The 24,394-nt window shown below is 42.4% G+C and overlaps 1 protein-coding gene across 2 annotated transcripts in view; it reads left to right on the top strand.

Annotated features, from left to right (window-relative positions):
• tafa5 (TAFA chemokine like family member 5) overlaps positions 1–24,394 on the top strand; it is a 145,573-nt gene that overhangs the window by 42,848 nt on the left and 78,331 nt on the right. The window contains exon 1 of one of the 2 annotated variants that reach the window (XM_010740459.3): positions 1,944–3,130. The exons of the other annotated variant lie outside the window; for it this stretch is intronic. Coding sequence (XP_010738761.1) covers positions 3,040–3,130 — 91 coding nt within the window. The 5' untranslated portion in view covers positions 1,944–3,039. Of the gene's footprint in view, positions 1–1,943; positions 3,131–24,394 lie in introns of those variants that run through there. 2 annotated transcript variants of the gene reach the window in all.

Below are 24,394 nucleotides of genomic sequence, written 5' to 3'. Positions count from 1 at the left end.
AAACGACAGAAAACTATTGCAAAATTTGAGTCAATTTCCATGAATGTATGATTAATTTTTTACAGTGTACACAACAATAACTGCTTTGCTTTTTGCTGAAAATCTATGGTGACACTTGACCTATAAGGAAAGAGCAAAGACATGTAAAAGGAGCGGAAAGCCCCTAACATTCACCCTGTTTTCTCTCCACACTTTGAGTTTTTATCCTAACCGAGCCATGGGCACACCGCCGCCTGTGCAGGTTGTGTTGTGCCGAGTGAAGCTACCGTTGACCACATTTATAAATAACAGATAAGACTAATTATTTGTAGGTGTGGAAGCTGCAAAGCTGCATTCTATTCCTGTTCTAAATGTTTCCTCACAGTTACACAAATGTAGCAGTTACCACCTTAAACTGGTGTTATAAAACACGTGTGCACATGTGCTTTGAAACCGTTTTACAGGTTCAAATGTGTCAGGTGAAATGTCAGAAGAAAAAAACGCATAAAGATGGCAACTTTGTGAATAGTTGTAATTGCTTCCTCTGGCATGTCATGACCGTATAATTCCTGCCTCAGTGTTTCCAATCGTTTCTTAATTTGCCTTCTATGTACATTACAGAGTTATATTTAGTTTGCTGCTCTTATGATGAGTATAGAGCAGTAAAGGCTCAGCAGATGATGATGTTAAACATGCACACACACCCACACAGTCACAAGCACACATACAGTCTTCCCACCCTAAATCCTTGTAGAGGTCAGGTCTCTGTTAATTGCTTTCCATGCAGTAGATGGATGAATCACAGTGTTGGTGAGGACACTGGGAGGTGTCAGGAAAGAAAAGAAAAAAAAAGGCTGTCCACTAACACACACACACTCATGAAAACATGACAAACAAAAGGCATAGACATTCACAGCGTGCACACAAACACATACAATCTGACACGCATGCCAGCCAGCAGAGGCTGTTATCAGCTAATTAGTGCTAGTAGCTGCGGGGGCCAACCTTATTGACACCGCAATGATACTTCTCTGGTTTTGAGTGGCACCGTCAGCAGTCAGACCGTGTCGTTCTGATTCAATTATAAATACACAGACGCTTGGATGAAACTCACAAGTTCCCCCCCGAGGAGGAAAACGCTGCTTTCAAACGCTGTGATCACTTGAATGGGCCATATGGGTTATTGTGTTCAAACTGACCAGTCTCTTCCAAATGAGTGACTGGCTGAATATATGAGTGGATATTTCAATTTTTTTCGTCTCTTGCTGCATCCCGGCATAAACGGCATACAGATGTACATAAAAGGGAAACAATAGCTGTGTTAGCGCTCAGCGGGAGGGGAGGGAGGAGGGGTGATTACACAAGCAATTGTTCGCTCACAGCATCCAGATATCCGTCTTAAATATCAGAACAAAAGAGGCGTTTTGAAAATGTGCTATTTCATGAATTCTTTATGTTTCTAATATGATGGAATTTTAGGCTACGTGTGTGTAATTGGTTTCAGGGGGGTGTTGAATATTCTTGGAAGATGAGCCCGAGGCTAGGCTACCCAACGTCTATTGCTTGTTTCAATAACCGGGAGGCTTGACTAATATGAAGGTGCAGAATTTCCACAGCACATTCTTATTTATTTAATTTTTTTGGTTTTGCTTCATCTGAGGATGAGATGCAGGAAATCCAGCCAAAATGAGAAACTTTAAAAAAGACAAAAATCTTCTATGGAAGATACCCAAATCTTTGGAAATAAAATGTGGGTTAAAACTGAACATCACTCTTTCCAAGTCTGGCTATATATATATATATATATATATATATTATATATATATATATATATAATATATATATATATATATATAATATTTATTTTATTTTATTTATTTATTATTTATTTATTTTTGTACAGTCACCTGCAGCCCACAGTTACCTCACTTATTTATCAGTGGGGAAACATCCTTTTATAGCAGCACTATCTCATGCTTAGTAGCTGGAGGAGATTATTTGGGGGAGTTGTGACGTAACCTGGAGCTAAGCAGAGAGGAAAAAAAGCGTCGATCCTGTGTGAGGAACACACACAGGGATAGAGAGAGAGAGAGAGAGAGAGAGAGAGAGAGAGAGAGAGAGACATTCATGCCTGCAAGTGTTTGGATCATTACAGATTATGTGATGGGAGAACAGACTACATAGAAACAAGCCAGATCTTTGCTCAGTTTGATTTGAGAGAAAAAGTCACCCACGCTGACTCTGGTTTCGGAACCCCAAAAAAAATGTTTTCAGGAGCCGTGACGCGCAGGCGAAGAAGAGCAGGGATTATCCAAGAGATGCATAGTTCATGAAACCCGACAGTTCTCGTGCGTAAATGGCAAGAGTTGCATTGGACTGAATCAAGAGGGAGAGCGAGAGAGTGGAGGGGGGGCGACAGAGAGGGAGAGAGGGAAAGTGACGGAACGACGGAGCAATATAGTGAGGAACCGAGAGAGAGAGAGAGAGAGAGAGAGAGAGAGAGAGAGAGAGAGGCTGCAAGGCGACTTGGTTGGCAGTAGTTGCCTCTGCCTCTCCAGCAGTGGGAGAGATGTGCGTAACATGCAGCGGAGAGCAGTGATCATCATCTGCGCGCCGCATCGCCGTGGACCGCCGTGCGCACTCGAAGACGGAGACAGACCGAGGGGCGCAGCCCGCTCTGCCGAACCTGTCGAGAGCGAGACGCAGCCGATGACAGAGCCGTGAAGGAAACCAAAATAAGGAATAGAAGAAGGGGAAGATGTTAGCCCTTCAGACGGTGATTGGGGGTTAATCACCCTACTGTGTTTTGGAGCCACTCTGACGCACCGGCGGCGGAAAGCAAAGAGCGCATATATATATATATATATTACACGGAATCCTTAGCCCTCTCCATCAACACCCAAACTGGACTATCAACTGAGGATTTTCTTTTGTTTTCCACGAATGCTGAATTACATGGCCAACAGAATATGAGTCGGCGCGTGTCTGTGAGCTGAGGTGGAGTGTGTCTATCCCCGCTGCACGGCTGTCTCGGTCCGCCACAAACCTTCCTACGCCAGGATGCAGCTGCTCAGAGTTGCGTGGGCACTGACCGGAGCGGCGATCTGCTGCTTTCTCATTCTCCTTATTCACTCCCGCCTGCTCAAAGAAGGTAACCACCGCCAATTCCAACCTGGTTCTATGTCACTTTTACACTGTTTGAATGCGCCGTCGCCTTCTGTGTAGTTCATATGAAGTTTTTCCGCAACAGCAATTCCAATGCGGAGTGTGCAATCGGCATCGGCGCATTCGTAACCACACATTGACTTTTATTTTTTATTATTATAAGTCGTCTTTAGAATAAAAATCCAAACCTGGGTAAAGCGGGTCGCTCTGCATGACGCGCATATGGTGTTGCTGAGCTGTGATGTTCCTCATCCGCAGTTTTCCTTATCAACAAGTCGCCGGAGGATGGATCGATTTATCAATTTTTGCGCCATCGAACAAATAAGTTCAAGCTGTGCGGAGGAAAGCAGCACTTCACCGTTTGCACGGAATACTGATTTGCTGTAAACGTTTTCAATAGATGGCACTAGAGTCTAGCTTTAGGGTAACATTGAGGTCAAGCGGCTCTAATGTCGTTCCGTTTAGCCTTCTGTTGTGTTTTCTGCCCCCGTATATGTTCAAGCCGGGATGAATCTGACTCCCGATCATCATTCACACGCCACACAGCGAGGCTTACCGCTTCAGCACACTGTCCACAATGTGTCTGTCAACCGTTGCCAAGCTGTATGGGATGGCACAGCCTGCAGGGCATGGCTGCACTGTGGCAAGTGGTGCAGCTTCTTTCTTTTTTTTCTTTTTTATTCTTTGGGGTGTAATTAATTGAGTTTCATTTGCTGACATTCAGATTAATGAAGTGATTTAATGACCCCGGCAATCATCGGAAAACCAATTCCATCAGAACTTTGACTGGTGTGGCAGATTATCCCTTGTATCAAATCATTAATTCCACCTACAAGGTGGCATAATAAATACAAATCATACGCGTCTATGGGGAGATCTTCACGCAGAGGTTGAGTACACTTACTGCTCAAACTCCTTATGAAAGTCAAATGGTGTGAACCAGGGAATTGCTGTACTGTATTAACCTGGGACAAAAAAAACAGCACTTAATATTCCCTTTATGCATGTATACCCCGGGGCGAGCTGAGTCTGTTTGGCACTTAGGAACTGTCATGGGTTTCCTTTGTGCTGGATTTTTTTTTTTTTTTGAAAAGAGTGGCTTGGAATGGCCCACCATCCCCTCCCTGCCTGCGGCCCTGGGCAAATATTCAGGTCAAGCAGTGGCAAACACTCTCCTCACCGTGGTGAGTCCATGACTACTGCGGGAGAGGAGAATGCCCAGCCATACTGAATGGGGGTGAGAGAGAGAAAGAGAAAGAGAGAGAAAAATTGTCTGTCAGCCAAAATGGGAGACAAGGGGAGTTCAGGATTTTGTACTGGCACATGTCCCGAAGCTTTCCTTTGGAGTTTTAATTTACTGTGGCATGCTAGCCTTTTCCACAGAGGTCAAAAAGAGGATTGTGTGGCCACCTAACAATCCGAAAAAAAGTGCTGCTCGTGGCTGTGTTAACGCGAGGTACTCTCATTAGATTCAGGCCATCAGCATTGTGGAGCTTGTTGACTGGCAAGGCAATATTTTTGACCTTCATCCGCCGACTTGTTTGTCTGTATCATATTGTGCTTTTATACCGAGGTGTTTTTTCCCCTAAGCCTGCATTTTTCTTTCGCATTCAAACTTGACACCGAATCGCTTTTATGACTTGTGTGCGAGGGGAGAAGCTGGTTGGTGGCAAAGAAGATGCGATGTAAGTTCATCGCGGGTTTGTGAGGTCCCTTTTGAAATCTACAAGGGAGAAGATGGAGGGATGGAGGTAGGGAGGGAGGGAGGCGCACAAAGCAGGGTTGAGAATATGCTCACTTTAGGCTACAAGAATGGCCAAGGTCAAAGCCAGCTGTGAGTGCTAATAATATGAACTGATAAAATGAATTCAAAGGACTGCATTAGTGGCAGTCTTTTGGGGATGGGGGATAATGAAAGGCATGCACAAGGGGCTTCATAAAGAACAGACCCTTTTTAATCTCGCCTCACATATTCCTTCACAAGGAACATCAGAGTTGTGCAACACAAACCCTCTCCGACGCGAATTACACATAAGGAGAACAAAAGGAGGAGGGATAACAAGAAAAATGTATTTTTAGTCTCCTCTCTATCATGCCACAGATTGATCGCGTTGTGTCTGTGTTTACGTGCACGTGGGCGTGTTTGTGTGTCTTAATGCTGCTGGTGCAGGTGGTATGTTATCTGAAGGTAGCCTGTCAACATATCCTGAGTTATTATCACACCAGGGAAAGGTGGGGAGCCCTAGCTAGCTAGAGATCTCGGATGGTGATTTTGGCAATGAAAAAAAACCAAAAAAAAAAAAAAAAAAAAAAAACAACAACAAAATGTCAGCCCCTCTGCCAAGCCCGTTAGATAGCCGAACAGGCCACTGAGTGTATTTTTGGGAGTCGCACACCTCATTGTGTCAGCCCCCTTGCATAATGTGACACCGGATCTTGTGCAATGAGAAATGAGGATGCGGCGAGGCTGGATTGGGAATGGAAACATATTAAAACATTATGCATAAGGAATGTGGATGATATTTTTTTTTTTTTTTTTTTTTTTTTTTTTTTTTTTTTTTTTTTTTTTTTTTTTTTTTTTTTTTTTTTTTTTTTTTTTTTGGCGCCGTAAATTTCTCACTCTGTCCACTTCAATAATTCAGGCAATGGAGCGAATCCCATTTTGCTCTTCATTGGCTGAGATATTTGTCACATGGCAATAGAGAGTCTTGACAGGTTCATGGAAGAATTTTTGGTGTGGGAATTCACTGGTGAATCCAGGGCAATCTGCTTTAGCACAGGATGGGGGTGACATAATGAAGAATTGTCATTCCATAAATGAGATAGCCATATGTTACTCGCTGTTATAAAATATTTCGTAGCATGAAATTGAGGCACCCTGTGGGTTACAATTACATTTGTGCAGAGCTGCTCCTTTAAAACTTCAGCAGCCTTTCTGTTCTGTCGTAATACAGCTGTAAAATGTGGAGTGAAAATAAGCATCAGGCGAGATTCAGAGATTTATTCCCAAACTGTCAAAACATTAGAATATTTTTCACTCAATTAAGAACATCATTTGTAGATAATCGTCTTAAGTGCCCTACATCATAAGGATATTCTAGGACCCGCAGCTATAGAGGAGATAAATTGAACGATCTTGAATGATTGATCTGATTCTTGATCTACATGGCGACATGGCTATAGTGCCATGGCTGAAATGGTTATCTTTATCAAAGACAAAATGATCTGAGCTATTAAAAATGAACATTTTGTGTCAATTGGATTAAAAATCTGAAAAAGACTTGAAATGATAGAAGACACCGTTTGATTTCAATAAGCCAGCCCTTTTAGACATGCGGTGTTATGAAAAGAATCTCTGGTAAATCCCTCTACTAAACTTTTTAAGTGTACCCATTTTGCTAGTAGCTCTTTCATACTTCAAAGAGAGGCAAATTGCCTAAACTGCCTCTGTGGCAATGGCAAGTTGAACTGAAGTATCGTTGCATATTTTCTCTTCATTTATTCATAAAGCCTTGTGTTTGTGCACCCAAGTGGCCTCTCCAACGTCCTCCACCTCCTCGAAACAGGCCACCATTCTGTCTGACGGCTGCAGTTATTGATCCTCAGGTGATACCACAGGGTGAGACATAATGTGCCAAAGTGACAGCAATATGTGTATTTATACACTGTGTCTGACAACAACCCAACCCAAATCATTTTTCATTTACCTCAGACAGAAACCAAGTCCAGGGGATCCTCTTCTGTTTTTCTGTTTTTTTACGGATTCGACTGGCATTCTGTGGCGTGGCAGCTCTGCTCCGGAGCAGCCTCAGGCAGATTTGGGTCAAGCTGTGGCAAACGCTCGGTGTCATGCACGTATGTGGCCCGTGGAGAAAGGGAAGCCCTGTCACGTCTTCAGACAGTAGTTTAGAATGGAAGGCACCAAGCTTCTGTCTTTCACCGTTTCTTGTTTAGCCTGAGTTGTTTTTCTTTCCCTTTATAACAACAAAAAAAAAACAGATGGAAAAAATGAATCCAACATTTCATGGGAAAGAAAAGTCTACAGAATGCTGTCAGCTTGTTTCATGATCGGCGATGCAGCTTGTTCAGGGAGACATTGGAACTCGCCCGTCACACGAAAGGTCGGCAGGTAGACTTTTTCTTGAAGGGGGTCCTTGTGGAACAGTGCTTTATCAGGTCACCTTTACAAAGCCGGAAAAAAGGTCAGCGCACTCTACAATGCCTTGAATGCGGCATTCCCTCGATGACAGCCTTTAGGAAGTGCCCTCATTGCCTGCCAATGACCACTAGATTCATCAAACCTTTTTGCAAGAATGGGACGAGTTCTACAATTGTAAATTCGTAGGATGGTTGACTTTCGTCAAACAGACAGTTGTCAGTGTTTTCCTCTTTCCAAAGATTCCAAAGATTCCAATCCAACAATTCAATTTCATGCCATCTGTGAACGCCGTGTTTCATTTTTCCATCACAAAGCTAATTGTGTTTGTGCTAAAGAAGCAGAATGCCGAATATACTTCAGGTACAAAGCGTAGTTTACCATCACCTGCGTCATAAAGATGGAGACTGTTTAATATCAGTCAGGGCCAGAGTGAACTGCAGTACGAGCTCTGACTTGAATATGACTTAGGGATACAGCAGCTGAGGTGTAGTCATTAAGTATGTCTTCCTTTTTTAAGCATCTATTATTAATCTGCAGAAAAGAGGGATTTTAGGGAACTTAGCCCTGAAGCGCAGCTTTCGGCTCAAGTGACATAAAGATAATATGCATGTGTTTAATGCCGCAGTAATACTCCTTTAGCATACAGAAGCAAAGTCACAATCGCCGTGTTTTACTAGGCAAATCCTCAGCGGTGTCAAACAGCTCACAGCAATGCTACACACAGGTAAGCAGAGCGCTCCTCTGCATATAATCTGCTGTAAACCGATTTAAATTGAACACAATTTATATTTAATGGTCAGTATCAGCTGCAATCCATAAGGGTAATGCAAAAATAATCAATTGCTTAATTGATTCATTACTTAAACTGCTTTGTTAATTAATTCACTTCAATGAATCAATCACAGTTGCAGCAGAGACCTGTGGTGGTTTATCAAGGTAATCTAAGCCTACTCTAAACGACCCCCTTGTGTCCTGTGTCCAGGGGCACTTTTCATTTGTGTGTGTGTGCGAAATCTCCAATATTTACTCATGGTACTGTTTTTCACAGTCCCTATTGATTGTGGGACAGTAAAGAGTGTGCACTATTGCACCCAGTTTTCCTAAAGTCCTATTGATTGAGTTTTGGCAGTGCTGTGGGACAATAAAAAAAAAAAAGTCCAGTGGTTGGAGTTAGACTCTAATGAAAAGCTGGCTGTGAGGATCCTCTCCGGGTTCCAGTTTTTTACTGGAGAGACTCATTGGCCTTTGGAAATAGTGATGTCAGAAAGACATCGACCTAACACACTTCATTCCTGCCCTTCCACCCATGAAGTACCGTCTAAAACTCCCCGAGGCCCTACCAATCCACGCTTGAAGACATAGAATTGAGCTACTCTGTAAAACCTTGAATCAGCAAGGACATGCAATGCTACGTCGAACATCCCTGGGCGCATTAACGTAATACAGATGCCGGTGATAAAATGTGTAACGCATGCAGTAAATTGTGGCACAGATCAGCAAGGTAGCGCAGATTTCTAGATTGAGCTCTTACTGGATGTAAGATGTGGGGGAAATGCATAAAGGATTGAGTGGTTTTAATAACTAGAAGCTGTATCTTTAATTAAAACCTCATGCAGTACCCGGGGAATGTTGTTATGGTCAGTGCGATAGAGCTTGGCTTTATAAATTAGTCATGTGGGCTGTGTGTACACACACACATACACGAGATTGAGCGAAGGAGGAGGAGTGTTTGGCAGACAACACACACACACACTGAGGGGTAGGACAAGAAGTAGGAGGGCCAGTAGTTTGAGAGGTTAGAGACTAGCGAGGCCATTTGTCTATCAGCTTGTCATCTGGTGGGAGAAAGATCCTCTCAGATCAGCGTTTTTCCTCCAAGGAAAGGGGCGGACTCCTTTGGGCCCCATTCTTGCAAGACTGGCAACACGTCCATCAAGCAAGACCATCTCTCAAAGACAAGATCGTCCCTCCCCTCGGATGATCTAACCGGAGCTTATAGTGTATTTGTCAAGATGTACAGGCTCAAAGAGTGCTGATTTAAGGGAACTGAGCCAGACCAGCCGTCCGTTTTATTCATAAGCTAACTCTCCAGACTATTGATTCCCAGTGACCACCGGGGTGCTTGAGTGTGACACATCCACACATTCTTGAGGAAATGATGGGTGAGAAGTGTGCTTACCCTTCTGCGGTTTCAATTTGCGATGTCCCGCTGTGTCAAAGGTAGCGATGAGGTCACCCCTCTATTCGATCAATCGTCGTGTCTCTGTTCATCTAGCTGATCAATAGCTACTTAGGAAGTTTGATCTTCTTTGCGCGTGAGATCACAGTCATTTGAATGGATTCAGATTTTTTTTTTTTTTTTTTTTTTTTTGCTCTACACAAAAGCTCGGGGCCCCCGAAGGCCATTGTGACACAAATGTGGTGTCTGTGATAACAGGCTTGGTCATGCTTTATGGATCCAGTGAGTTCGAAGTGTTTTTCTCTTTCCGCCTGACAGAAATGTAGGTTTAATCTTGCATTAGGTTGGCTATAGTGCATTAGCTTTTTGTGTCAAAGGGGCAGAATATTACCGATGCTATGCTGCTCCACCGAAACAAATTGCATGTTACTCTTTAGAAAACTAATGGAGGCTTTATCGATTCGAACAAGGCCAGCCACTTGCTTTGTCTCGGCTGTCAGATTGTGTCTAAAGCAATTTCATAAAGATCATTATTTTCTTTCTCGGGATGTCTTACAGCTAAACAAGATCCTCCTTCGTTCGTTCCTGCCTTTTGTACTGCTTACGGCGGCAGCTCTTATGGTCCAATTGAAAATGAATTAGAATAGAATGACACATAATGAAAATCACTAAAAAACATTGGCACGTCACATCCCCTTAGCTTGTTGCACCCTTGAATAGATTGCTTGTGGGGTTCCAATTCCTATTCTCCATCTAATGCAGTAAGAGAAAATGGGTTTAGCTCACTGTAAAGGACAAGCCATAACATTATGGGTCATAACAAGCGGTGCCACTCATTTATCTTCTAATGCCATTATGGCGCTCGGGAGGAAAGGTGCTGACATGGATGTTAGTCATGCAACAAAGTGAGATAACTCAACACGTTAGGCCGCACTTATGGTGATCATCATTGACATAATTGACGTAGCTGGCGAGCATCACGGTGTCAAATTGTAATCCGACAAGTTGCTTGGATAACATTATTCAAAAGGTTGCATGTTTTATCCCGTTTTACGCTGAATCTGTGATCCGTAAAATTCAAAACGCACAACCTGCTAGCACTCCCCGAATTGACTGATGTGAGTCAAAGGCGAGACAAATGTTTTTTGAAATTCATGCTCTGTGGAGAAAAATGAAAATGCTGACTTTTCAGTCTTCAGTGTGTTCTGTGATTATGCCTCAAAATCCTGCTGCTATTGTTTGTGCATCTGTTGCAACCGAATAACAGCTGGAGATGGAGCCGAAATCTCCCATCTTGCACAACTCGGCTTACCTCTGTGTCTGCAACTGTTAATAGCTCTTTTTTTTACAGTTACATCGTTGCTACATATAGTTTTATGCTTATGTTTACAGCACTGTCGATACAACAGCAGGGAGGGAAGGAAAAAAAAAACAAAAAAACAAAAACAGCCTGCGATTCTGCTTCATCATAATCATTACGGTCCATTCCACATGGGGGAGAGGAACTTCATTATTGTACCTGCAGGGATTGTTAAAGCCAAACTCATGAATACAGAAAGCTTTCTTCTGTACTGTGTTGTTTCTTTACGGTGCTACTGCTGGGGAATTTTTAAAGCCACATTCCTGACTTAAAAGTAATACATATAGTATACCCACTGTGTACACAATAATTTACAAGTTATGCCGGATTCGCTGCCGTGGGTGCTAAATCAGCCGGGTGTTTGGTAGCCGTCTGTTTGAGCTCAAATAGAAGTATATATATATATATAAGGGGGGCAGGTGAGTCACTGCTTTTTCTAACCTAGTGTTTCATCATCCGAGAAGTGATGTACATTTTCCTATTTGGTATGCATTGATGTGCATTGACGTGATGTGACTCTGCCACACATCTCTCGCCGTTTCATAACATTGACTTAGCCCTTTTTCTCCTCGCACAGAGCACACCCGATATTGCATCTTTCTGAGGTTATTATCACCAAGAAATTCACAATAAGGGCATGAATCAGACGTACCCTAGATAGCATTTCACCACACAGTGCGAAACACAAAAAAAGGTAAAGGGGAAAAAAAAATCATATTTTAATAATGATATGTATTCAGCAAATGAAATATGCCAGGCTTGCACATTTGCCTTGCTGAACAGACAATAAATTATGCCTTGTGCTCCGGTACCTAAGCCCAAGGATAATACCACATCCAATGAGTTGAAAGGAAATAGGACTTGTGGGATGCAGGAAGCAGAATGCCCTTGCTTAAATCAAACGGCGGGGAGACGAAACATCGACACGTCAGTCCTGTTGGTGCGATTTGCCTTCTCGCACGCGTTCCCGCCTGCCTCGGAGCACATCTGTACGACAAGACTGGCATGTAAAACACACAGCCCCGCTCTTTCTGTCTGCAGATAAACGTCATGGCCACAAACATCTGTGCGTGTCAAGTTAAAATGCAAAAGGTGTAGTGTCAAATACAAATATGCAAACACAACACAAACGCACACGCTTACAAATATACACCGGAGCTTGACAGACTGTGTGCAGTATCTTGTGTTTGCGTTGGAACATTGCAAAGCAAATCCAAGTCTCATTTATCAAACAGACTGTGTGAGTGTGTGGCATGGTTTGTGCGTGTGTTTCATCATACATTCCGAACACACACACACACACACACACACACGGACTTCTTCAAGTTAATAAAGTACTTCTGATTCTGAATAAATGCTGCGAGCAAGTTTCGATGTGCACACACACACACACACACACACACACACAGGCACAGAAGCAGCCGTGTATACATATGCATGCATAGCCACAAAGGGTCACTTGCCCACACACACATACGCAGAGTGCGGCAGGTTCTTATGGGACTCTGGAGAGAATGAAATATTGCTGCAGAGGCCACACATGCACAGTCTGCGTCGAAGCACACACACACACACAAAACACACACACAAAACAAAATCAACACACACACACATCGAGGGATCAGTAGAGCAATCTTGTCAAAGAAGGAGTAAATTGCATCTGCTACTTCTGCTATATGTCAGAGGCTTGATAACATGATAACATGCATGCACACACAAACACACACAAAACGTTAACATCATCTGTCATTTGGCTGCTCCACATTGACAGATACAGAACATTACAGTTATCATGTGAGGACTTGATGTAATCTTTGGCCCGTGCACACACACACACACATAATACACACCCAGTCTGACATGCAGGCAGACAAAAAAAAAGGCAGAACTGACATTGTGGAGGCAGAGCAGAAGTAAAACCAGTGACATCTCACCCCTAATAGTGTCTGATAGGTAAACAGAGCATAGCCACCCACCTGCCTTTTGGCCCAGGTGGAACCACTTGAGCAAATTGCCTCTTTAATTGATGGACTTGAACTGGTTGCTGTGCGCTAACTTGTGTGTGTGTGTGTGTGTGTCTGTGTGTGTGTGACTGCTAGCGTTTCTGCCAGTGCCTGTGGCTAAGGGAGCAGTAATAGTGGAAAGAGAAATCTGTCAGCCGGTAATGAAATAATTGACACAAACGGTTACACACGCAGGCTACGGGATACGCACACAAACACATGCACGCAGTCGCACTTTCTGATGTGCGTAAGTACACACACACACACACACACACACGCACGTTCGCAGACTTCTCATACACCAACACCCACGAGTGCACAACCATGAGTACAGATAACAGCCTAGTGAAGGAGCCTGATGCACCATTTCCTCTGGTTGTAGCTACAAATGAAGTAACCCAGTGGCTGAATATGGACAGGCTGTGACAGCAAATGAGGCGGAAAGCCACAGACGGATAAAATGTCGAGATGGTGGAAGGTGATGGAGAAGACGAAACGGGCACTATAGAGTACATATGTAGTGGGAGGAGAGGAGTAGAAAAAAAAAGTGTGGAAGAAGAAGTAAAAAGAGCAGAATGATGACGGAAGAGAGAACGAGACAGACAGAGAGAGAGAGAGAGAGTCACAGGTTGTTGCCGATGGGTTGCTTCCTGAAATAAATTCTTTTTGGGGGAGGGTTACCATGGCAACCCAGGTAACGGCAGGCGGGGATTGGTTGTGCTAGTAACCTGCACCAGCGCTGAGAGAAAGATAGAGGGTATCATCCAAATTCTGTGTACACTTTCTATCCATGCAAGGTCTGATTCGGCTACACCTTCGTAGGGACGGGGACTGAGATTATTAATCACGTTTCTGTCATTGTCATTCTGCAAATGAATCTTATATACTGGTTTTGCACAGAGTTAACGGGTACTTAAGGTGCTATTTGGTGTCATTATTTTGAGAGAGACAAGACATGGCAGAGGTCATAAGTTTTGTCTAGTTGTGATGTTAATTTGCCAACTGTCAAATTAACTGTCAAACCTCAAATAGGCTGAAAAATAGCAAACTTGTGGAGCCATTAGGCAAAAAGTAGATCATATTAACAGTGTTTTACCATTAAAATGAAGAAGTATTCAAATCTTTATTTGACTATAAGTCATAATATTTTACTGCTTAAATACTTGCATAACAAGTACAAGTTCTGTAATGAAAATGTAACTTAATACTACATAAATATTATAGTAAAATGTAAAGTAAAACTAATCATTCTGTCGTTCTTTTATTATTGTATTGTCACTGTCCAATGAAAACAAAATAAATGTTACAAAATAAACCCAAACCATTTAATATTTTCAATTTTTTTATATGGATTTTAAGTGGATATGCACAATTTTTTAGTAAGGCTTCGATGTGTGGGTGGTTCCTCGACTTTCCTTTTCAAGCATCATGTACTTAGTTGAATGCCACTAATAAAAAGAAGAAGAGCCAATCAGAGCTCATGCTTCATTTCTGATTACAGCTCCTTAAAACATAATCAGTGTAATTTAGAAATTCATACAAAAACATAATATCTTGAATGCCGTCTTGTATGGATCTTTTTTGTGAACTAAATTCAATTGTTAAATTCATTGTTAGCCGTTGAATGGCCCTAGTAGAAAACTGTCCTGCATTGGTGCCCGTCTGCATTTCCATCAGTCTCTGCCTCGTTATTTGTATGATGGTGTTTTTTTAAAGTTGTCTTTTTCTTTTCTTTTGTCATTAATCTCTGGCTTGTTTTTCCAGTTTTTTCCTCTTCCTGGTCACTAATTAAGCCTTCTCCTGTATCATTACTTGCTCTGTTTTAAAAGCTAATATATAAATAGTCGCCTTAATTAATTATCGTTCATGCCACTGCCACATTTTACGGTGCGTGAAGATCCAGCAGTTTGAGTCAAGCACCGGTCGCATTTACTCAAAGTCCCCAAAATAGCTCCATAATGGTGCTGCGCAAGTACATGTGTCTTGTAGTGTAGCCCTCTGGAACTGAGAGGAGATAGAAGAGAGGACACCGCGAGACAGTGGTGTGTGTGTGTGTGTGTGTGTGTGTAATGTGTGTTTGATGCAGATGTGGGGAAGCTGCACCAGTCAGTGTGGTTTTGTGTAATGCCTGAGCAAGTGTGTGTGCATGCAGGCAGGTGTTCTTCCAATGCGTTCCTGTGTGTATGTGTGCCTATGTGCGTCATTACAGACTCCAGTCCACGTGTGCAGTCCTATTCTATACCTGTGTGTGTGTGTGTGTGTGTGTGTGTGTGTGTGTGTTAGCTTCAGAGCCTGCAACACAGCCAGTCAATAATTAGCACAGACAGCAGGAGGAGAACCATGAGAGAGAACAAGAGAGAAAACAAGATGGAAAAACGAAAGAAAAATGAAAAATAATAAGAGCAGCAAGTGTATCCGAGTCCCCCAACCCACCCGCCCACCCTCTGGTTACCGTGGAAATCCAGATAAGGATGTTTCCTCTCTTATTCTGCTAACAGGGCTCTGCATTGGCTCTGACAGAGCCTGAATACCAATTACACTGCCCCGGCACCTCCTCCACTGGAGATAGAGACAGAAATAGGGGTTGTGGGAGCAAGACAGAGCGACGGTAGGGTGGGGTGGGGATGGGACAGAGGGATAGATGAACGCAAGGACAGAGGAGGGACAGAGCGGATACACTATATAAAATGCCGACAAATGGGAGTGGGAGAGCAAAGAGAAAGCGGTGCGGAATAAGGGACCGCGTTTGGGTCGGCTGAACGGGTGAGAGGAGACGGATAAAAGGAGGGGAAACAGGGAGTATGTGGGAGTTTTGGGAGCGGTAAACAACTGGCACTTAACTCCATCAGCACTCCCTCTGTCCGCAGGTTTTCGTTTCTCTAAGGTGATTAAGGCAGCATAGGAACCCCACCTCTCCTCCCTGTCTTTTATTATGCGGGGCCCGCTTTTATGAAGTTGGAGCTTCCTCTGCTTCTCAAAGCGATGGCTGACCATCAGCTGGTAATAATAGCAGAGGCCCGATGATAGCTCTGGTGTTGAATCCAATGAATAATTGATCATATATGCCGCGCCGCAGTGAGCACATAGTCTCCTTTAAAGCACATTGACTGTCTGCGCTTCGGCTTTAGCCCCTGGCTTTATTGTTAAGGCACACACACACATACACACACACACACACACACACGTCGACACGCATGCATACATTCATAAGTGGAGACCTTCCAATGACATGCTCTCCTCCCTCCTTCCTTTTCCTGCTTCCTGCTATTTCCCTTCTGTCACGCAAAATGCCGTCGCCGTGGCGAGCAGTGCCGTTTCCTTTGAGGCTGCTGAGTTCAGCTTGTGATGAACTGGTTTGAAAAACAAACAAACACAAAAATTTGGACGTGGATATGTCCTCGGAGAAGAGCGACAACGAAGGAGGCAGTGCACTCTTTAACTCCCAAAAGTGCTAACATTGTGTCACTACTTGCTGTGATACACAATGCCTTCCTCTCTCGCTTCCGTCTCTCAATGGCAGCAGCGGTATTTGTTTTCTTTTTTTTTTTTATTGCAGGGGTGAGTTGCCAGGCACTACCTTTGTGACTGGCACAAAGACTGTGTTAGCTTTGAAAAGGAGCAACTGTGCCGAGCCATCAGCCCCCTGCTCCTCCAGTTATTGTGGGGACACTGTGTATGGAGCACATAGTTCTTCTGCTGGAATTGGAATTTCTTGTCCGTCACCCTTGTACCTGACTGTGCATTTAGGACTTGGTGTTTTGTTGTGTGAAATGATGTATTTTCCTGCAGTAAACAGGTCAGCATGTGGGGTTAAGTTGAGCAGTTTGCTTTGTTCAGATAAATGGTTTCACCATCACTCTGTACTTATAGAGCCCTGCTCTTATGTAACATTAATAATAATTACGTCTCATAGATAGAGTCCTATTTAGTGTATGTATTGAGTACATGTGTTGATTTACTGTCTTGTCTTTGACTCTTTAATTCACTAAATCTACAGTAAAATATAAATATCACTGTACCTTTATTCAGCCCTGAGTAATGTCTGCAGGTGCCAATTAGTAAGGGCAGATAAGGAGGCTGTACTATATGGAGTCTGAGAAGCAAATCCAAGGGCAAATTAAGTTGGGTAAAATTCCCCGCACAACTTGCTGATTGCTTGTTAAGCTCAATGCTTTGAGTGCACATTTTTGTCTGGTCTTATCTGGACTCGGTGGCTGGACAGTAAAAGAACAATGTTAAGTGAGACCTCAAGTCAAAGTAAAAAAAAAAAAAAAAGAAGGAAGAGAGGCAAAAATTTGATTTTTAAGGTGGAATAAATTCCCTTTCCTGTCAGCATAGACTAGCTATGGACCGTCATGCTCTAATTATTGAGTGAAATTACAGTAAGAAACATGGCCGACTGTTTATTTTTTTTACCTGTGTTCCATCCATTCATCTATTATAAAAAATATCATATTATATTTCTGAAGAGAAAAGCTATATGGGTGCAAATCCTCTCTGGCATTATCACATTGAGACCAGACAAGTCTGTGCTTCTGCTGGCAGAATTTATTTTTGCATAGCTGCCATGTTCGATCAGCAGTGTTTAAAAAGACTGGAGGTTTATTTTGAAAGTCAAATTTTAATTTCTCTGACATTTTTGTAGGGGGGGGGTCACATCAGCTGCCTCTAACAAGGTTGCATAAGCTCAGTGAAATAATTTCACAGTGACTCACATGCATGAGTAGTGCTGCAGTGGTAGGAGTTGAATTAGCTCTGTTCCATATTTTTTAGTAATTTTTATTGGGGCCCTCTTGGATTATATCCAAATGCACTGCCTTAATGTGAAACATGGTGGATGCGATGTAACAGCATATCTGTCACCGTGCTCGTTGTAATGCCAAAGAATTCTCAAGCTTTTAAAAATGAGCATTTTGTTTGTTTTAAGTGACCCACCGCTGCTCAATTGTTATGCATTGAATACTATATTCACCAATGACTGCGGCACCCAGAAATGCATAACTATATGCAACAAAATATTCCCTTTTAAAATTCAATAGTGTCCGGGAGGTTCCAGCATGGTGTCCATGCCAATCTGCACCTCCTTCCTGCAGGGAATATTCCAAACTATTTCAGTATTTTATTTTCTATGTGCATCCCTTCTTCTTCTTCTTCTTCTTCTTCTTCTTCTTGGCTTTCCTGCACCTGAGGCACAAGATTGCGATATCTCTAAAAACCACGGGGTGGGCAGTAAGGTGTGTTATCACTGTTGACACACTTTAAGAGGCACCACACATGCACAAGTGACACGCACACACATACAGGTACTGCACTGCACAGATAAAAAAAAAAAAAAGGACGTGACACTCGGCTTCTCGGTGGAGCTCAGGGGCAGGGGAGAAACAAACCACACAGTCACACCCTGAAAATGACTGAAATGCCATTTCATATGATTTCCCACTGGCGGTTCAGCTCTGTTTGTTTTTGTTTTGTTCAAATTGAGTCTGCTCTATGCTCTTCTTTTAAAATGCGTTTAGCATTACTATGTTTTGTATCAGATTAACAAAACTCCTGTTTCTGTATATACGTCCTTGCACATGCATGTGCTTTGCCGTGTGCATTCTGTTCGTCATAGCAGCAGCCAGGTTATCTCCTCCTTTATCATTATCTCCTACGCTACCTCATAAATCTGTGTGCTGATAGCGCTGCTCCGGCGTCCTAATGCATATTCATAACGCCTCTGTCTAAATATTCATGAGCAAATGTCTGGCCAAACAGCTTCCCCCGCCAGAATAGTGAAATATAAGACACAGTTTGCCTTTTTATGTGCTTGTTTTCGCTGCTGTTTGTGGCAATGGGTGGGGAGCTTTGGAGGAGATGATATATTTGCATGTCTCAAGGAGAATTATGGGTGCAGAAGTTTCCCTCCAACTATGCAGACGACTTCACTGAGGTAGTTCCCACTCGAGGTTTTTTTTTTTTTTTTTTTTAAATTGTCCAGGGGCTGGTAGTTGAAGGTGAAAAATGAGCAGAGTAACAACTTTTGATAGGTTTATTTTGCAGAGATGGTGCACATTCATCACGGTTACAACAATAAATGACATATTACCATGCAAATTAGAGATGCATCACTAGCACTTCTTTTACAACCAAAACAAAACAGTAAAGTGAATGTTTTTATCAGTTGAAATCAAATGCCCCTCTGATAGCTTTTATTGAACAGTGTTGTTGTAAGTCAAATCCACTTTCTTCTTAACCACTCTTGTGTATATGTATTCCTATTGCAAACGCTTCTCTATTACATCTGTTTTTACACATCAAATTTAGTGTCAAGCGGCAAACTGCACTTGTGGAAGTGCCAATAACTGCAGTTCCTTAAATGGCCACTTGAGGCTGGCTACAGAACAAGTCAATCTCCATAAGTCCCCATGTTAAAATGTCCAACTTCACAGCAGAAATAAACATGTTTAGTCTGAATTTTTATACAACTCGCCCGTTCAAATTATATTAAGGTTTAAATTTATGCATATATTCATGACACATGTATTACAGATGGCTTCTATGAGCACCAAGGCTCACCCCTACCTACAATCCATGTCTTTGCCACTTTTTGGATTAGCCGGGAGGTGGCAGATGCAAAACTGCACCACAATCTGACCTTCACAACGGCTCTTCAAAAATCAGTGGGTGACGTCACGGAAATGACGGCAATGTTTTTTTTTTTTTGCTATGGTATTGACCCCTGGCTGAGACTTGTTGCAGAGAATTAGACAAAAAAAAAAGAAAAAAAAAAGCCAGGAACGTCAACAGATTGAGAAAAAGTGTGTTTCTTTCATTTATACACTTCAGTTATTCTCCGGATGAATGACTTGATAGCAGATTGATGGCAGACGTAGAGAATGGGAGATGAGGAATGCCAGGTTGTCATGCACATGAAGAAGTTGTCAGAATCCTGTCATTTTTTCATCACTTACAAGTGTTTGCTGCGGTATATATTTGCAAAAACTGTACCACGAAGTCAGTCGTAGCACAACAGACATTTAAATAGGATATCCACGGTGACATTTAACCCTTACTGAAAGCAATACTCCACTTTTTGACTCCACATTTATCTTCAAGACTTCAATGGGAGTATAAGGGAGCCAACTAAAAGCATTTCAGACTGGCCCCTGAGTGTTGTAGATGTCAAAAACTACAATAATAATAGCCATTTCCTTTTGTTTAGCATCAAAAGTTCTACTTCAGCTCTACCTCTTGGTTACAACAGAGGACACTTACATCCTGGATATTGATAAATGAGTGCCTTTTAGCAAACCTGATGATTCAAGCTTAGCTGAACAAAATGGCTGGGCTTATGAGATTGGGGTAACTGCTAAGTAACCCAATTATAAGTGCTGAGCAAAAAAAGAAGCCTTGAGGGAATTTCTCTATTAATGGCCTCTTCCCTTGATGTCTAATATGCTGTGAGTTTTCCCATTTCTTGCATTTTCTAAGTGTAATATATGGTACACAGTCTTTTATCATGTTTGTGATTCATTCAGTGTAATTACAATACCGTAACACATTTTTAAGGACAAACGTTGCAGCTACTACAAGTCACTAATTAAGGCTTTACACAAGTGGCTGGAAGTCCACAAGGAGCTGTGCTGCATCACAGGTAGCAGCCTCGTCCTCACTGCAGTCTTTGTGTATAATTGCAGGTTATCGGTAGTACAGGCAGTACTGTGCCGCAGTGTTGTTTGGTGAGGTGTCGCTCAGGAGAAACTTCTCCAGGTAACATGTGGTGTGACGATCAGAATTCAGTTAAAGCATCAATAATAAGTCCTGCTACAGATGGTGTCATTAATAGTCCTCCTGTCAGTTGATGGCTGCATATGCTACGCTTAAATCCCCCAAATCCTCCACCCAAAAATATGTTTAGCTTTTTCTTACTTCACTTGGTTGTTTCACTTTCACTGTGTAAGACAATGCATGTGCAGAGCAGGCTGAAGGTAGAAAATACTTCTACGGACGAGCAGATCTAGACAGGAAGCCATACTCGGAGATTACATCTGAGAGGCAGAAGGAGTAGATGTAATGTTATGAAGTTATTTGGTTTTATAAAGCATGCCTGGTGGGCAGTGTTGTGGGTACTCTAATTACTTACTTTGTGTAACGTAATGCGTTAGTTTTGTGCGTTAAGCAATCAGTAACTTCGTTTTTATTTAATTTTTTTAAGTAATCCGTTGCTTTAGAAACGTGCCACTTGCGGATGTGTCAGCTGTGATGATGCGTCTGTGCCCTGCTGACCTACGTTACCTTGTGTGTGTGTGTGTGTGTGTGTGTGTGTGTGTGTGTGTGTGTGAGTGTTTTCGAACCGCCGGCAAGATGGCACAGAGGACAGCTTTTGAGTCGTGGAAGTACACACGTTATTTTCAATTCTCCAGCGAAAAAGAAAAGAACATCATAACGGTCAAATGCACACTCTGCGTTGGTGAAAAGCTTCTGTCGGCTGCAAAAAAAACAAAAAAAAAACATCTTGTATCCAATGCTGACTGTCTTTCCTGTTATTGTTGTCCTGCAGAGTTAATTTGATTGGATGAATGACGTTATTCATTGTCAGGACTTCTCGGTGCACTTAAAGGAGGCTGTGTGTCTGTGTCAGTTAAGTTGCAGCATGTGCGAGGCGCTGCATGCAGCTTTTAATTTTTGGTAATGCATGAGTACTTTTACTCATAGGTGACACTGTAATGTAACAGATTACTTTTAACTGATGGTAACGTTGTAACCTAATTAACTGCTTTCCAAAGTAACTACACCCAACACTTCCGGTGGGAATCTTTAAAAGTTCTCTTCTTGTATCACAGATGTATGTAAAGTGTAGAAGTGATCTAACAATTTACGTTCCGAAGAAGTTATAAATACTTTAATGATGTTTCATTTTCAAGCTAAATCTTGTTCACATGAGCTCCTTTGGCATTTGTAATAAAAAAAAACAAGCATGTGTCTTCAATTATTTTTCCTGCCAAATCAAAAACTTAACTGACTGTTTTTGGCTGTGGGACTGCACTTTATTGATCCCTTTAGGAAATTTCAAGGAAATTGAATGTCCGTCTGTATCAGTGTTTTTTTATTCTAGCTCATATTGAAGGAATCTCTAGAGAACAATCAGTGAACAGGTAGGAGATGAGCCACTCTCCAGTAGCTGTTGGCAGCATGAAATGTGACCTTCCTGTAAAAGCCCACTTGACAGTTGCTCTCACCACTAGGCCACATGCTCTTATTTTATTACTGCACCAACTGAAATGCAGCTCCTCTTTCAAAATTAAGATACAGGACCGTTGTGTCCATGACAAAATGACAATGCCTGACAGCTTTTTCCCTAAGCGTGACATTCTGTACATCGCATTCCCCTCAGCAGACATCATACACACACCGCTGAAACATTCGAAATGGAGAAAAAAGACGTAGACGCATATCTTTCTTCTTCTCCTTTTTTTTTTTTTACACATTTCAATCAGATGGCATTCCTGAGTCTGGGTAATTCAGTTTTCAACAAGCTAAAAATCTGTCGCAGTCACTGACACGCAGCTCTGAGGGAGCGTAGCATGTGTGTGTGTGTGTGTGTGTGTGTGTGTGTGTGTGTACATGAATGAAAGCCACCCTTAACAATGGACCGACATGAGATGAGCAGTGCGCTTCATGCTCTGCGTGGTTGTCTCATTGTCAGTCAGTCAGCTGTCAGCAGCATTATTGCGATGATTAGGAAAAGGCCTGTTGTTCAGATGAGAGAATCGTCTCTATTCAGCTCATTTGGAATGGAGGGGAGGTGGTGGAGAGAAGTAAGGACATAAATCTGACTGAATAACTTGGCATGGCTTCGACCACACTTTTTTTTTTTGCTGGTTTTCTGTCTCTTTTTTTGTTTTTCTCTCTCCCTCCCTGACTCACTCCGTCCCTCTTGTCTGTCTTTGCCTGATCTCCCCCCTTATTTTCTTTCTCTGCTACATCTCTGACTTGCCTCCTCTCTCTCCATCCATCATCTCTTTCCTCCTGCTCTTCCTCTCAGACACAGTGACACTCCACATGCAGAAACACAAATTGCAAACTTTGAAGTCTGAATGAAGTGACAGCTGCATGTTTTCTCACTGTCTGCCGGGATTTTATTGGTGCCCTAACTTTGCGCAATGTTAATTGGATGAGCGGCTAATCGGGCACAGCATAGAGCATTTTTGGGGACTATGACTATTTTCCCTTTAGTTAGTGTTTTTACCCTGTCAGTCTTTCTTTTCTTGCGTGGCACATACTGTATATCAGTGGTCCCCAACCCCCGGGCCGCGGACCAGTACCGGTCCGTGGATCAATCAGTACCGGGCCGCACAAGAATTAATTAGTTATTTCTGTTTTATTTAATACGGTCATTTCGAAATAAAAAAACGTTTCAAAATAAAAGACCGCTCGACTTAGACTGGGACTATAATACTTACTTACTACTTCATCCACAGTTGGTAGGAGAAGAAGAAAATATTACTTAATACTTAATATTTTCTTCTTCTCCTACCAACTGTAGATAGAGTAGTAAGTCCCCCTCTATTTATAGTCCCAGTCTAAGTCGAGCGGTCTTTTATTTTGAAACGTTTTTTTATTTCGAAATGACGTATCCCCCCCCCCGGTCCGCATTAAAATTGTCAAGCGTTGACCGGTCCGCAGTTAGGAAAAGGTTGGGGACCACTGCTGTATGTTGTTCACAATAACAGTATTAGCAGATTTATCACTGAATACCTTCTCAACTTTCTTGATTTCAGACAGACGCAGACAAAAACAGGCTCATCAAGTGGCTGACGAAATCCAATTGTTTCTTGCTTTGATGTAGCTACCTGTAGGAATCTTACAAACTAATGTTAGTACTTGATGATTCTTGCGGCTTATGCTAGAGCAGACAAACACATTTGTGCGTTGTTAATTCATTAACAACACTTTTGCTCTTGTGTTTTTGCTTTTGGAAAGACAACAAAAAGACTCCTCTCTCCAAATTGAGTATTGTTCTTCCCACAGCCCGCTCCTTGTTTTACATAATGTGTTGCGTACATGCAAATTGGCTACACGTTAGGCCAATATTCAAAGCATAAAAAATAAATAAATCAAAAAAACACATTTCTAAAAATGTTTTGCAGCAACCAGCTTCACCCTGACTTTCACTGCATATCAATGCAGACACTGCTGGAACAGTTGACCTGAAAAACAGCCAAAAGCCGAGACCCATCAGCGAGAGTGGAGGTTCTGATAGGTCGCATCGCTCTGTTTTCATCTCCTGTATCCTAAGTTGTGCTTACAGCCTCTTTTTTTACCTCTAGGACACAAAAATATTAACTTTCAGCCAGGCGTGGCTGCCAGCTTCCTGCACCTAACGGTGCATTCTGTCCATCACGGACACTGCTTTAGACAGGGTTCTGGCAGAGGTAGCCAGCGAGGAGTTGCTCCTTTTGCTTTTTTGGAGGTCAGTCACCTAATAGACTCATTTGAATGTGTTAACGCTGAACCTGTAGAAGTGTGTTTGCTCCAGTTACGTAGATGTGGAAGGTTTTTTTTTT

This window comes from Larimichthys crocea, chromosome XX (assembly GCF_000972845.2).
Source record: "Larimichthys crocea isolate SSNF chromosome XX, L_crocea_2.0, whole genome shotgun sequence".
Taxonomy (NCBI): domain Eukaryota; kingdom Metazoa; phylum Chordata; class Actinopteri; family Sciaenidae; genus Larimichthys; species Larimichthys crocea.
Note: the sequence above shows the minus strand (reverse complement) of the source record. Positions and strands in the feature narration are given on the sequence as shown.